The sequence below is a fragment of the Parasteatoda tepidariorum genome, chromosome 7, assembly GCF_043381705.1.
Source record: "Parasteatoda tepidariorum isolate YZ-2023 chromosome 7, CAS_Ptep_4.0, whole genome shotgun sequence".
NCBI classification, from domain to species: domain Eukaryota; kingdom Metazoa; phylum Arthropoda; class Arachnida; order Araneae; family Theridiidae; genus Parasteatoda; species Parasteatoda tepidariorum.
This window is the reverse complement of record NC_092210.1, coordinates 845528-860490: the sequence shown is the minus strand read 5'-3', so window position 1 is coordinate 860490 and position 14963 is coordinate 845528. Positions and strand designations below refer to the sequence as shown.

General features: G+C 30.0%; 1 protein-coding gene across 5 annotated transcripts in view; it reads right to left on the bottom strand.

Annotated features, from left to right (window-relative positions):
* Window positions 1-302: 302 nt before the first annotated feature.
* The window catches only part of LOC107450514 (uncharacterized), a 45222-nt gene continuing 30561 nt past the window's right edge, over window positions 303-14963 (bottom strand). The window contains exons 4-10 of one of the 5 annotated variants that reach the window (XM_071183730.1): window positions 14764-14856; window positions 14347-14406; window positions 13324-13410; window positions 8078-8161; window positions 6234-6374; window positions 4039-4178; window positions 303-477 (exon numbers count right to left, since the gene is read on the bottom strand). In XM_071183730.1, the coding sequence (XP_071039831.1) occupies window positions 4086-4178; window positions 6234-6374; window positions 8078-8161; window positions 13324-13410; window positions 14347-14406; window positions 14764-14856 (558 nt within the window). In that variant the 3' untranslated portion in view covers window positions 303-477; window positions 4039-4085. The remainder of the gene's footprint in view (window positions 478-4038; window positions 4179-6233; window positions 6375-8077; window positions 8162-13323; window positions 13411-14346; window positions 14407-14763; window positions 14857-14963) is intronic. The other 4 variants (XM_071183731.1, XM_071183733.1, XM_043051294.2 and 1 more) reach the window with 4 other exon arrangements.

The window sequence follows — 14963 nt, the reverse complement described above, 5'->3', positions numbered from 1 at the left end:
CCGAGGGTGTGCGGTATTGGTCCTCGTTAAACTGTGCTACCGTAAAGTGCTCGACTTCGCGCACAGGTCGTCGGGCTACCGAAGCGGGGGTGCCATCCCCTACGCAGAGGATCAAAATTGTGATGGCATGTCTTCGGATCATCCTCCGGGATGTTTCCCAGACCGTCGCCAATAGCCCATTGTGCAGCTCTAGTGCGACGTAAATTAACAACAACAGCAACAATAAAGTCTCCTAATGTAAGAAACTAATTTTAGGAACTTACTATAATAATGTAAAATATGTATCTTTATAAAAAGGCATATTGGATTGAAAATTGTGCTTTATTTACAATTCTAAATTTCAATTTACAATATAAGCTCCTTGTTGACAATGACAATTAATAATGATTGCTTCAATTTGATTCGTTCCTCCGTCTACACGTTTCTCCCATCCAACTTCCAATCGGACGATACTTTCAAACCAATAGTTGCGCTCTTCTATAAAAAAAAATGAAATGAAATGTTGAAAAAATAATATATCTTTCCAGTAAAGAAAAATATACCTAAATACTTTTCACACATTCCGTTGAGGTATTTTTTTAGCAAGAAAATGCTGTTTAGGAAAGAAAATTTAGCTTTTAGAAAGGAAAAAAAATAACAACGTTGTGCTCTAGCAACGAAGCAGAATTTGATTTAAAAAAATTTTTTTTATTTTCTTCATCATCATTTCCGCATGGATGCAAAAAACCTAGTTTCGTAAAAATGTCCAGATAGCGAAGATTTTTTTCCCCAGTAGATTATTTTTTGATAAAATATCGGTATATATTTTTAGCATCTAAAATAAAAGAAAAATGCTTAATTATGATTTTATAAAACTAAGATTTATACCTAAATAAACTTAAAATTTTATATTGGCTTAAAAATTCGTCAACCTATTTATTTATTTCTCTGACGGGGTACCAAAAACGCGAGTATTTCTTTATCTAAATCAGCAACATGGTCATACATAATAATTCATTTTGCTAGATAGTCTTAAGTAATAATTTGAATAATAGTGTTAAATAATTAGTTGTATGTTAAGTATTTGTTACACCGTGTTACTTTCCAGTCAGATTGCAATGGTATTTGCCTTAAATTCTCCTAAACACCAAATATTTCTTGTTGTTGTTTCTATTCCCTGACGGTATAGCTACGCTATATCATCTCCATGAAACCAAATATTACAAGAAAATCTGAAAATGGAACAAAAACATCGAACATCTTATGCATAGTGAAATTTAACTGTGCTTTCCCACAGAACAGCTCTCCCCACTAATAAATGGTTTGTCTAAAGTAAAAACTACCCTATCCATTCGTCTGGACCAGGGGCGGTGACAATGGTAACGAGGTATAACTATTTCATGTAGGGGTGTAGGGTCATTGTTTAGGACAGTTTTTGGCTCGGTCTGCTCTGTGAGAGAAAGGGAATATTTTTCTTCGAGCTATTGTGTTAGCCCTAGAGTGAAGAAAAGCTACCCTCCCTAAAATGCGCTATTCTCGTTTTGATAGCAGCAGACGGTCTCAGACATTGTGACCGGGGGAGTTTTTACCGCAGACAAACTATACTTAAATGCATAGTAGTGGGGAAGCTCTGTTCTATTTTACGCCATCGACATTATGTAAAATGCTTTCAGCCTTATTGGAAAGAAAGAGTTTTTTGTGGCTTCTGCGTACTTTATAACGTACTTTTTAGATTATTGCAGTTTTTTTTATCAAATTTTGACTTAATTTAAAAGTTTATTTAACTTTAATTAGCATAATTCGGAAAATTGATCACCTGAATTTTAGTTTTTCGTTGTCATTTAACGTACTCATTTAAACATTTAGTCATTAAGTTCATTTTTAATTTCGGAATCATTTAAACATCGCTTGCTATTTTGAAAATCACTTGTTGCGCCATCTAGATAAAAATATCTTCGAATTACAGTTGTCTTATCAATTATATGAAAACTTTTCTAGTAGAAACTTTTAAGTACTTCGGTTACAGCAACAATGATTTTGTAATTATCAGACAACATGCACATAAAAAAGGTATCCAGTTATGCATCGAGACTGAAGGTTAACAAAAACATGTAACAGGAAAACTATAAATGGGGAAACAAAACGATTTCTTTTAAAATTAATTCACGTGACAGACGATAAATGTACTTGATTCTAACACCAAAGTTTTTCGCTAGGTATCGCTGCATTTATTTTTCCATTGTGTTTTGATGTATTCAAGTTTCTTCTTCCAATTATGACATGTGATTGTGACTGCAAATTTTCGAGAATATTTTAACGCAAACTGCATTTATTTAAAGAATTTGAAAACTTTCGGATGTTTTTTCACTCTTTTTCCGAAAAATAAAGGATCACTACTCACAGAGTCATCTGTTGAAAACCGTTTGAAATAAACACAAGAATTGTGGGAAGGGAAAATTATGTTCTGTTACATGAATTACCTACTAGAGTTGTTCTATTTTTACGTTAATCATTTTCCTGATATGAATTTTTGAAAACAGTTTGCAATCGTCTTATGCATCGCATAGTTTGAAAAAAATGAAAGTTTAAAAATATCAAAGATATTTGACAATGTTTAAAATTCCGACTTTTTATTAAATACAATACAGAAAAATCTTTACGATGGCATAAATTGCACGCTCTGGTCTCGACCCTTGTTTTATAAATCCCAACATTCCATAGTCGTATCTATTATTGTCCTAGATTTTACTTTGCAAATATAAAAGCTTTCATTCATAATAAAAAAATAAAAATAACAGAAAAAAAAACTTGTTATACTCTATAAAAAGAATATTTTCCACTAACATTTTCTTAGAAAATAAATAATCGAATCATAACGATCCATTTAGATAGGAAGAATATTTTTGTTCTGGTTATAGAAAAGTAGAGCGCAGAAAAGTTCTGAAATTTTCGTTCGAAATTGGTTTCGAAGGAAGAAATCTATTTTTCAATTTTTAAATCATCTTAGTAGGAGCAGAAAAATGTCCCGTTAAAATTCTGATTCCTTTAAAAAAATTACAAATAAATCAATAAATATTCGAGGAAAACTATTTCCGAAGGTGAAACAAAATTGAGATTTCCAATATGACCATACTCTTACACCTATAAAGTATCAGATTTGAATAAAGGCATATATTATTGATCTCGAACTTTTATCAATTATTTGGGATTCATTTTCATAATGTCGAATAATAACGTTAAATAATATACAATCGAACTATAGACAGGATGCAAAAAAAATCGTATCCTTCTAAAATTTTGAAGGCTTCAAGATAAAATTATAAAGTAGTATTTAGGTATAGTAAAATGTCTACAGGATAAAAAATTAGAGTTCTTTTCTTGAAAACAACGTTAACCAGGTGGAAAAGAAAATTAGAAAGTTGTAGAGATTTAGTCCTAATAAGCAGTTCAACTCCGTATCCGAAAACAGATCCAGAAGACAAGGAAAATCCTTGATCAAGTATTGGTAGAAATTTGCCTTCGTTGAGGAATTTTTTGATGGCACTGACAAGATTTTGCGTTACAGGGTAAGGAAAACTACGAAAACTTCTTTCGGTTAAGATAACAGTAAGGGGACTCTAACCCATGATCCATTTACCACTAAGGTTATTTTGCGTCAGCACTGTGGTCGGTGCGATCCTGTTTCAGAATTCGTATTGACCAACTAAAGCTGGGATTCGAACCCGAGTGACCTCCTTGGGAGGCGGGTGCTCTATCCTCTGATAAATTTTAATATTTAACGAATCAATACCCTATTCTCATTTGAGAAAGAGAGAGAGAGTGAAGATATTTCCGTATCGTGATTTGTTCCGCCAACAGGAATCGCCAAAGGGCCAAATGGATTTTAAACTTACAATTTAAAATAAAATTTAAAGGATTGCCCAGGGCTATATTCTAAATCACGTGACTATGTATCGTGTATTTTTATTTCGATTCCTAAATTAAATTAATTAATTCTAGTTTAAGTTCAAGAATTTATAGCTAAATTTGTCGGTTAAAAATTTGAACTTGCAAACTTACATAAGCTCCTCTTTGTTTCCCATATGTCACTTCGCTCCTTAGAAATGCTATTTTGTCTGACTGTTTCTATGGCAACCACTAGATGACACTTCTTCAGTAAAATCTATGTCCTCAATGTTTTTAAATTGGATTGATGTATCCTGAAAAATATTTCGTGTTTATGCGTTAAAGCAATATGTCTAGGCAGATAAATTTTTAGTATGTTGCAGAAATAAGGAGATTGGTGAAAGAGATATATACTAAAATCCATATGTATTTTTATCAAATTTAAAGTACCAACACTCTCCGAAAAATCAACGCTAGTTTACACCATCATTCGTTTTAGTGAAGCTCATTTATATTCCTCAAAGAGAAATGATTTGTTGAATTTTTTTCTTCATTTTGCCGTAACTTACTATAAGTAGCGTATACTAGCACCGTACATCTCTGCCTTGATCTGTGAGGAAAATGTGTACTAATCTACCGCATGCTGGTTTGGTATTTTGACTAACGTTTCAGACTTTTTACCAAAATTTCGATCAGTTCAGACAGCAAAAAAGGTTATACAAAGGGAGGTAAGAGCAACAAACTGCCTTGAAAAGTGATTAAATTAGTCCTCGAATAATTGTTGTTATTTATGCCATTTTATTTTTTTATTTTATAACCGTCGTTGAACAGACGACGAAATTTTTGGGTTTATGACTTCTAATGTTCAACTCTGCAGCGTTGTAATTTTGAACCCAATCCAGAAGACAAGAGAACTTCTGGATCAAGTATTGGGAGAAATTTTGCCTTCGTGGAGGACTCTTTGATGGAACTAACCCGCATTGGCGTTATATGGAGAGGAAGACCACGAGAACCTCCCAAGGTTAGCCTGACGTCAAAGAGACTCTAACCCGTGATCCGTCTACCACTGAGGATATTTCACGTCAGCACTGTGGTCGGTGCCAGCCGGATGCGGATTCGTATCGACCAGTCATTGGTAGGATTCGAACCCGGTTCAACTCACTGGAAGCCAAACGCTCTATCCCCTGAGCCATCAGGGCTCTACTTATGCCATTTGCCAATATCAGCTAGCCTGCTTGGGAAATAAAGCGAATTTTAAGGCAAAAGATGCATTTTTTGCCTTTCAGTGGCGCCAGCTATGGTCACGATTACGATCTCAACCAAGCACACGCCCCACCCCTTTTTACAAGGAGGACCCAATCACCCTCCATTCATTCATTCACAGGTTGTAATTTTGACCTGAACCAGAGAACAATCAATCTTCAATTCAGTACTCCCTGAGATATTGATTTGTTATGGTAACTTGGAGGACTTTTTGACCTCGACAGATTTAACTTGATTAGCCATCATTTAATACACAGAGATCCTTCTGCCGGCAGGATTTGAACTCACTTTCGACCAACCAGGCTATCCCGTGCCCCCCCTCAAATAGTTAAAACCGAAGGTAATACTCTGTTTCAGGGATTCCAAAAAATCTATTTTGTTCTTATATTAAAATATTTGGTACCTATTACGCCACCTCATACAAAAGAGAGGGACCCTACATGAATCAATTTAATAGTCCGACGTAGAGAACATGAACTACTCAATAGGCGAAAAATGAGAAAAATGTTTAATGTCACAACTGTCTTATTACTCAACAAAGCGATTGGGGGAAAATAAGAAAGATGTCACAACATTCGTTCTACTCAAGGATCGGATATCTCGTTTATGGTAACCCGCGCGAAGGGTTTCTCTTTATGTTGCCTATTACCACAATTAACTAAGCTTCACTGGTATCAATGATAATTTGGCGAGTTTTCACGACTCTGGCATAGTTCCAAAATGAATGTTTTAATTTCTGAAGATGTTGAAGAAAGGACCTCTTTAATTATGTCCCTTGGGACTAACTTTGCCCTAAAAACATAATGAAGGAGTTATTGCTGTTGACCTTAGAAACCATTTGATTTAAACAAAAACAATATTAGTATTTATTTTACTACCGATTCTAAACTCTGCATCCGTAACTCTAACGTCTTTCGTGTTTCAGATAAGTTAAGGGGATCCGATTGCATACGTAGGAATGTTTTAAATCTATTTTAAGTTTATGATTGTTCAATTTATTTAATATTTAATAGATTAACTCTTTCAATATTTCAACAGCTGTCAAATAAACTGCGTAATTATTCCGCTATAATACTGTTAAAAGTGATTGATTAAACTACACTTACTGATATTGCATCACTTTGAATTACAAAAGCTGATGAGTTCGCCGCAGAAACGGTGCTGCTGTTGGTCATTCCGGAATCATTAACTAGTGGCGTTTTCTTGGATGGTGTACGATTCTCAATAGGATACTCCACTAATGATATCTATGAGAAAACATTGACCAATAAACTTCGTTGAATTTACATTAATATACGCGGTACCTATCTTTACTACACACACAGTAACTGGTACAGGGTGTCTCGTATTGACTGCCCTCACTTTATATTTTTGCAGCGACTATCCTTATTTAACGGGGAATTTTTCAATGGCTGTCCTTACTAGACAGAGTGTTTTGTACTGGCTGTCTTTATTATACATGGAAGTTCGAAGTAACAGTTCTTGCTATGCATAGTGTTTCGTAGTAACTGGTCTTACTTACACGATGTTCTGTAACAACTATCCTTACTTAAGAATGTGTTTTGTAATCACTATCCTTACTATGCATAGTATTTCGTCATGGCTGTCCTTACTATACATGGTGTTCAGTGATGATTGTCTATACTAAACAGGGTATTTCTTAATTACTACACTACTAAATACGGTGCTTCGTGATGACTGTCCTTACTATACATGGTGATGGTTATTTTAAAAGTAAGTTGACTCCCCACAAGTTCTTAGTTTTTTAAATCTGACAGATAACTTTTTATTCGTGATATGAATATATTTCGATTAGAATGAGCAATCATTAAGTACATTCTATTCTTTAGATTATCTTTATTTGTTATAATTAAACGTTTGTTATGATCTCTTTTTTACGAATCCCCAACCGCTTCGATTGTACCACACAATAAACGCGATTTAGAGGAGCCACAAATATTTTATTTATCATAGGAAGAAGGGAAGAAATTATAATATACTTGAATTAAAATATTTTCGAAAATCCTACAAATGCGTTCTTTAGAGGAACCACAAATATTTTATTTATCATAGGAAGAAGGGAAGAAATAATATACTTGAATTAAAATATTTTCGAAAATCCTACAAATGCGTTCTTTAGAAGAACCACAAATATTTTATTTTTCATTTGTGAATTCACAGAGTAACTGGAGAAAAAACTTACCACAGAAAACCCATATTACGTAATTGAAAACTGCATTCGCTTCAAAAAATATACAAATATGAAAAAACAGTGGACAAGCTCCCAAGTATCCATTTTCAAGACTTGCCAGAAGTGAGTGCAAAGAAACAAAAATGATGATTCGGGTAATATATTACCGCTTATGTTTTTGTGGGATAATTTTTATTTAATTTCATATCTTAAAAGTTTACAAAAATCCGTTATTCCCTTTTTTTTTCGTCGAAAGTTAAAATATTTCGTGATAAGCATTTTTTTTAGATCGTCATCGTTGTAAATAGGGGGAAAACAAAACCGCCCTTTTCGAACAATTAAAATTTTCAAAAAAGGCCTCTTTGTCCTAAATTGCTGACGCTCTCGTACCTTGCAATTATTTTTGTCTATATCTGGTACCGTTTTCACATGGAAACGGTACCAGAAACAGTTGCATATGGTTCTTAAAATTCCACTAGATGTAAGCGACCTCATCGTGCAGCACTGCAATTACTTAACTGTACCAAACAATAACTTTTATAATTATAGATAAATATTTTATAATTATAGATAAAGATTTTATAAGCGTAAATAAAGATTTTATAATATTAGATAAAGATTTTATAAGTATAGATAAAGATTTTATAATTATAGATAAAGATTCCATAATTATAGATAAAGATTTTATGATTATAGATAAATATTTATAAGTCAAGAGAAGAAACAGGGTTTTTATCGAGAAACATGTATAATATTTACCGATCTGTTTATTTGAACTTGAGGATGGCCTCTTCCAGCACAAAGTTCCTTATAATGGGTAAAAACACATAACAAACTGTAAACCTAAAAAAAAAAAATTAAAAGAAATTTTACACTTGGATACCTGCAAGTGACGTAGTGTGGGTATCTCAATCCTGATTGGTTGTTGAAACTTGGCATTTGTTTACGATCGCAACTGTTTTTTCCATTACATTTCGAGTAAGGCTGGCACGTCAAAGATCAATTCTCTTAAATGATACATTCTATATTCCTATGCAAAGATCCTTTTACAAAAATTTCAATTCTTTCACTATATATTTCTTACACAAAGAAACGCATGAAGCCATGTAGAACATAAACAAACTAATTATGTATCGAAGTTGCCAGGTATACAAAACTAAAATATATATCACGTGTTACAATAGAATACTTAATCAAATAATAAATCTAAGAAATAATTATTTTTCAACAAATTCAATGTGCGATACGCTAATTAAAGCTAATTAAGATTCCAACCTTTGTGAGAAAAAAAGCTCAACTTTGACACACCATTTTGTTTATTGACGATCACCTGGCGCTAGCGTCATAGATCACGTGTGTGGGTATGTCTGATGTAAGACTCCTATACTTCTTCTCGAAGTGGAACAATTAACAATTAAATTAAAATTAATAAAATTTACATTATGATTTTCACATAAAAATATTTTAGAGAAAAGTTACTATTTTTGAACTACCTCATTCATTACACTGATAAAACATTCCGGATATAAATTAGAGTAAAAAATACTTTGAGTGCAGCATTAATAAATTCTATCTTACCGTAAAACCGATTTGAACCGTAAAATTTAAAATCAGTATTTTTACAGTAATAATTATTTAATTGTATTGATTTTACAGTAAGTATTACTTTAAATAAAAATTACGATTCATCCGATTTTTTGTTCCGTAAAACTTAAACGCAATTTGATCCGGCTATTTTGGCAGCGTAGGCCACTTCAATTATTTCGTACTATTTATGAATTTTTAAAGCAGCCTTGTTGACTATGGAATTAATTTACGTTTAAACAAAGTTCCTGTACTACAAAAAAGTACTAATTTTGTACTTTTGTTTATTTTTAGCGTAATTGTATAATAGTAGTGAAACTTAAATAGTGTTTTTGTTGTTACTGACAACATATTTAACTTCTTAAATTTCATGAAATGAATTTTATTTAGCATTATTAACAAATGGTGTTTACTTTGTTATAATTGAATTCACTAATACCTAATGCATTAAATGGATCAGGTTGATTCGCTATCAATGGGCTTATGGGCCTACCATAGAAATTTCAACGAGTCTTACGAATCGAATTTTATCGAATCGAAGAAATTTTATCGAGTCATTTATCGAAAATTATTATACATATCAAGTGTAATTAATATATAAATAGTCAACGATAAAATTTATTGCTTCTAGTTGGGCGCAAAACATTGTAAAGTGCTCTAATAAGATCTTTTGTGGTCTATGTTGGTTTTCAATCAGAATATTATTCTTACGAATTCTGAATTAAATAATACGAAGAAAAGATCTAAACATTTTTCTGAGGGAATATTGTATTGAAAAATAAGATAGCTACAGCACTGTAAAAAAATCGGGTAAGAACTACTGATACACTGAGTGTAGCATTCATAAAATTTTACCGTCAAATCCATTTTTACCGTAAAACTTTAAACCGTGATTTTTGCAATAATATTTTTTCACTGTGAATCAGTAATTTTACAGTAAATATTACTGTAAAAATTAAAGTTAAACCGATTTTTTTTTGTCCCACAGAATATTACGGTAAAAGTGGCTTTTGTAGTAAAAAAAGTTGGCACTCTAAGTGCCGGTACTTTTCACTGTAATTTGAACCGTAATTGTTGCAGTGAGACGTATTCCTAAATTCACTAGGTAAATGACATTTATTCATCTATTTTCGCAAATAATAATACAAGTTTGTAACGTCTTTAAATATTTATGCGAATCATTGAATGTTTAGAAGTAATAATTGCATTAACACGTGCAAAGTTACAAATTTTAAGGATCAATTTAGGTAGCTAAATGTTATAATTATTCCTGTAATTGTCTAGAATCAATGTTGGTTAGAAAATAATTTCAAAGTTTTGAACGATGAGTGCATAAAGGCTGTAGAAATTCCAAACGTAGTCCCTTTGTTTCTTGATTTTTAAATACTTGTATGTTACTAAGAGTAAGAGGAACACCATCTTAATTTGTTGATGTAAACAAATATTTTTCGTGAGAAAAAATTTCATTTCCGTTTTTTTTTTTTTCATTCTTTCTATATAAACCCCATTATATTCAAGCGGATCGGATAAAATTCGGATTTTAGCACATCTCCCAAAACATAATTAATTTATCAGCCAAAATATAGTTTTATTAGATTAAATCATAATAATTTTTAAAGCTAATTATTCAAATTGAAATTTAAACAATTTTATTCACCGAGTTCCTTAGGAAAAAAATATAATATTTTAATTTTCTGAGATTATAGGATTTCTTTTTTCCAAGAGTTAGTAAATTATTCGTTGTAAGAATTTTACTTCCCTTTTCTAAATGTTATTTCAACTTAGAAATATTTAATCTAAAACAATACGGGACAACTGAATGCATTATAAATAGTAATTGTAAGAGAATCTAATGTAAACTTTTATTTCGATCTCACAAACTTCAAACAAATTAAATTTCGTTTGATCTCTAGTGCCCAATCATCATTTTTCGAATGTTGTTTCATCAGAAAACCAATAATATGAACATTCTAATTAGAATAAGGGCAGTGAAAGTAAACTTTTGAAATTGCCTGTTTGATTTGTATTTGGAAAAAAAATAGAAATAATGTCTGCTTCTATTTAAAAGAACCAATTAAATATCCTTTCCTTCTCGTTGTAAAAATTCTTAACGTATCTCTTTGAAGTTTAAACAATACTTAAATGTAAAACACACACAAACATATAACTAGCACAAGTAATAACATTAAACCTGTTTTCGAAGTTTTTGAACCAAATTTTTTAATAAATATATTCTCTTAAGATTAAAGAGCGTTTCATGTGATAAAAAAGTTTAGTAAGATCAATTAAAAATGTTTAGTANATATATATATATATATCTTTTGCGTTAATAAGTGAGAGTGATTGAAATAAAGTAAAATATTCCTTGAAATTCAAAAGATTGGAAAAAGAGCATGCTGAATGGCTATTAACCGTTTTTAACAATTTTTCAATGAAAACTGCATTTTATTTTATAATTTGTAAATGTTATTCTAATGTTCCTAATATGCCACTCACAAATATGTTCCAGAAACTTTTTTTCTTTTATAGGTTGTGAAACCTTTCACTTAATTATGTTGACTAAATTTTTTCACTTAACTTGTTCACTAACAGTTGTAAACGTGTTCGCTGATATTTACTAAAAAGATTTACTTAAAAGGTTTCACTTATAAACTCAGTAATTCTAATTATAATGTTACAAATGAATGAAAAAATGGCAAATCTATTACTTACTATAAATAGCATTAAGATATCTCTGTACTACATATAATATAGATTAAATTTACAAAATTGTCTTAACAAAAAAGAGTCTTAAAACCGTTTCCTAAACTTATTCGCTTAATAAAAATAATTTAATTAACATGTTCATTATTAATTTCATGCAATATGTTTACTACAATATGCCTAACATGATCACAGATAATTTCACTTGGCATGTTTACTAAATTATTTCAGTTAACATATTTGAAAGAGTTTTAACTTAATGTTTCATGAAACAAATATTTAATTCTTTTGACAGTTTATTATTAAATATTTAATGAAATAATTAACAAAATAATTCAAGATTTATACTAAAAACCATATCTAAAAATAATGATTTTCTGCTGTTGCCGAACGCAAACGATGGAAACCGCATTACGGTGTAAAAATCTAAATGCAGGGTAATTAATGTGCCTATTGTTTGCTTTTGTTGGAATGATAATAGAAATAAAATGAAAAATTATACGAGTAGAATAGTTTTTTTAAAGACTGTCCGTGGCCTGGGGATCGCAACTATGAAGTGTCATATCAACATAGGATGTCCTATCAACATATGCCATATCAACAGAAAAATTATTGCAAACAAAATGCATTAGTTTCTTAAATATTTCATTTAAAAGTGAAAAAATTCATTTGCAATTCTTTAAATCTAAGTAATACCAACCATGTCGGTTAAAATTCACTTATTAAAAAAACCGCTCATCTTTAACACTTAGCACAAATTAGATTTTTTTTTCAGTAATAAAGAATTTCACTACGTAATATATGATATTAAAAATAATTATTTTTAATTAAATAAATTAATAAACCCGAAACTCTTACGCTGAAAACATATCTATTTTTTTCTTTCAATAAACTACAGACTGGTATCTTGATTACTTAGTTCTTAGGATATTTATTAGGGGAACAGAAAGTTCCATTTTTAAACTATATTGATAATAATAACATTTTTCTTCCGTAATCCCGTTAATGCATTTTTTATTAAACTATTATGGTAGCTAAAACTATTTCTCTTTACTATTACATATTTGTCCTTTATTGTTATTTAATAATCTATTTACTTTAATTGCAAGGGACCTACCAATTTTATCAAATAGATTCGCCATTCACATAGATGTCAAAAGGTGATTTAGTTTACGAAAAGTAAAGGTATGATAACAATTTTATTTATTAACTGATTTACTGAATAAATTTAAATTTTCCCAACTCCATATTGTGAAAGTTGAATATTTTTTAAAGACTTTCTATACATCTGATGTAAATATTGTAAATAAATTCCTCATTAACACTAGAACTTTCATTAAATTACATCTTTTAAAAAATAAATAAAATTTAGTAAATTAGCAAATTAAGTACATCGTTTACTGACTGCATTATTTTATTTTTTACAAAAAATCAACCACTATATATATATATATACAAAATATAGCACAATAAAGACAAAAAGGATAAAAGAAAAAAAAGAAGAACGAAGAAAATTGAGAAAATCAACTGCGCATAAGTTACAAGTATATAGAACTCATAAAATAAGTCAAAAATATAGAGAAAACGCGGAAAATAATAAAAATCAATGAAAAGAGAAGAAAAATAAGATATTTTTTAAAAATAATTTTAAAAAAATTATTTAAAATAAATATAAGAAAGGTGGAAAGCAAAATAATGAAAAGATATAATTTCCTCACAAGATTATATTCGCAAAAAAGTATGCTCTCTAATATTTTTTCAATATAGCCGAAGCGAACTATATCTATACAATCGTGTGAGGAATACTAAAAAAAATAGAACACATTAAGTAAAATATATATGAGAAATAAAACATATCAAGCAAATAACAGAAAATACAGAACAAAACACAAAACTATTTCGGTACGTGAAATTTCATTTGATTTCGTTGATCGCATTATATATTTCGTTTTGTGTTTTATTTTCTTTCCTTATACAATCATATTTCGGTGTATTAACGGCTATTCTAAGGTATTATCATCCGTTATTTCGTTTTGTTTTATGATACAAATTAATATTTATAGAAAACACCATAACAATTTGAATTTCTTTTTAAAAAGTACAAAAACTACTTCGAAAATTGCTCGAAACTTTTTAAAATTTCGAGATATTCAAATCGGACTTTTTTCAATTGTTGGCAAATACGATTTACTGCAAAATTATGAACAAAAATTTTCACTTTTTCGTGCACATGCGAAGCAAAAAATGATTACTTTAATTACTTATATATTGCACAATTTTCAACAAGTTTTTTTCAAGTTTTTTAAGAAAAAAATTTTTTATTAATTTTAAATTGCTCCAAAAAATTTTTCTTATTTAAATGATTTTTTTAGAATCATTGCAAAGAAATTGTAAGACAAAAAAAATTTGTTTTTTTATAAAATTTTGTGCAGTTATTGCATAATTACCGAACTATTTGTTAAAAACTACAAATTTATTGCAACATTTTTTTGGCATAGGGAGATCAAAAACCTTATTATTCGTTTGTAATTTATTATTGGTCCCTCAAACCTGTAAAAACTATAAATTTCATTGATAAGTATGAGGAATCGTGTTTTGTTTTGCTAGAAGCTTAAATCTTAATTAGTGACCCGCATGTGAGGAAATACTGGCTAAACATAAATTATTTACTATTCATATATTTTCATCATGAAAAGATTATACAAAAAATTAAATTTAGAAATGAAGTTAAAAGAACTTACATTTAACCCAAGAATAATGATATCAAAGATGAACAAAGTAATCAGGTATTCATGATATTTCTGGAAAAAAAGTTTATCATATTTTAAAAATAAAAATATTTCATGCACTTTAATATTTTTAAAATTACAGCTCGTTATGAAATAATATTAGAAGAGAAGAGCGTGTTAAGTTCAATATAATAAAACCAGTTTTAGGTTCACTGAACATGTTCTTCGATAAAATTCTTCCTAACACCCAGAAACAGCAATTTTTTTTAAGACAAATTCCTAACTTTTTGAACATGTTCTTCCATTAAGATTTTTCTTAACATGCTTCGCTACTAAGCACTTCAATTACAGTAGAACGAGATGTTTTTTTCTGCTATCTGCTTTATTAATATTTAGATTTAAAAATTGAAAAAGGATAATGCTACCTACTGAGTCTATTATTAGATACAATGCTCCCAAAACATCAAGAAGTGTTGCTGAAAAAACAGATATTAACCAAGGAAGCATCAACGTTCTGCTATCCTGAAAAAAAAATTATATATATATATATATTTTTGTAAGAAAGATCATAAAAAATTTACATTGACCCACGAAAAAAGAGATTATAAAATGCAAAGTAAGGGGGGGGG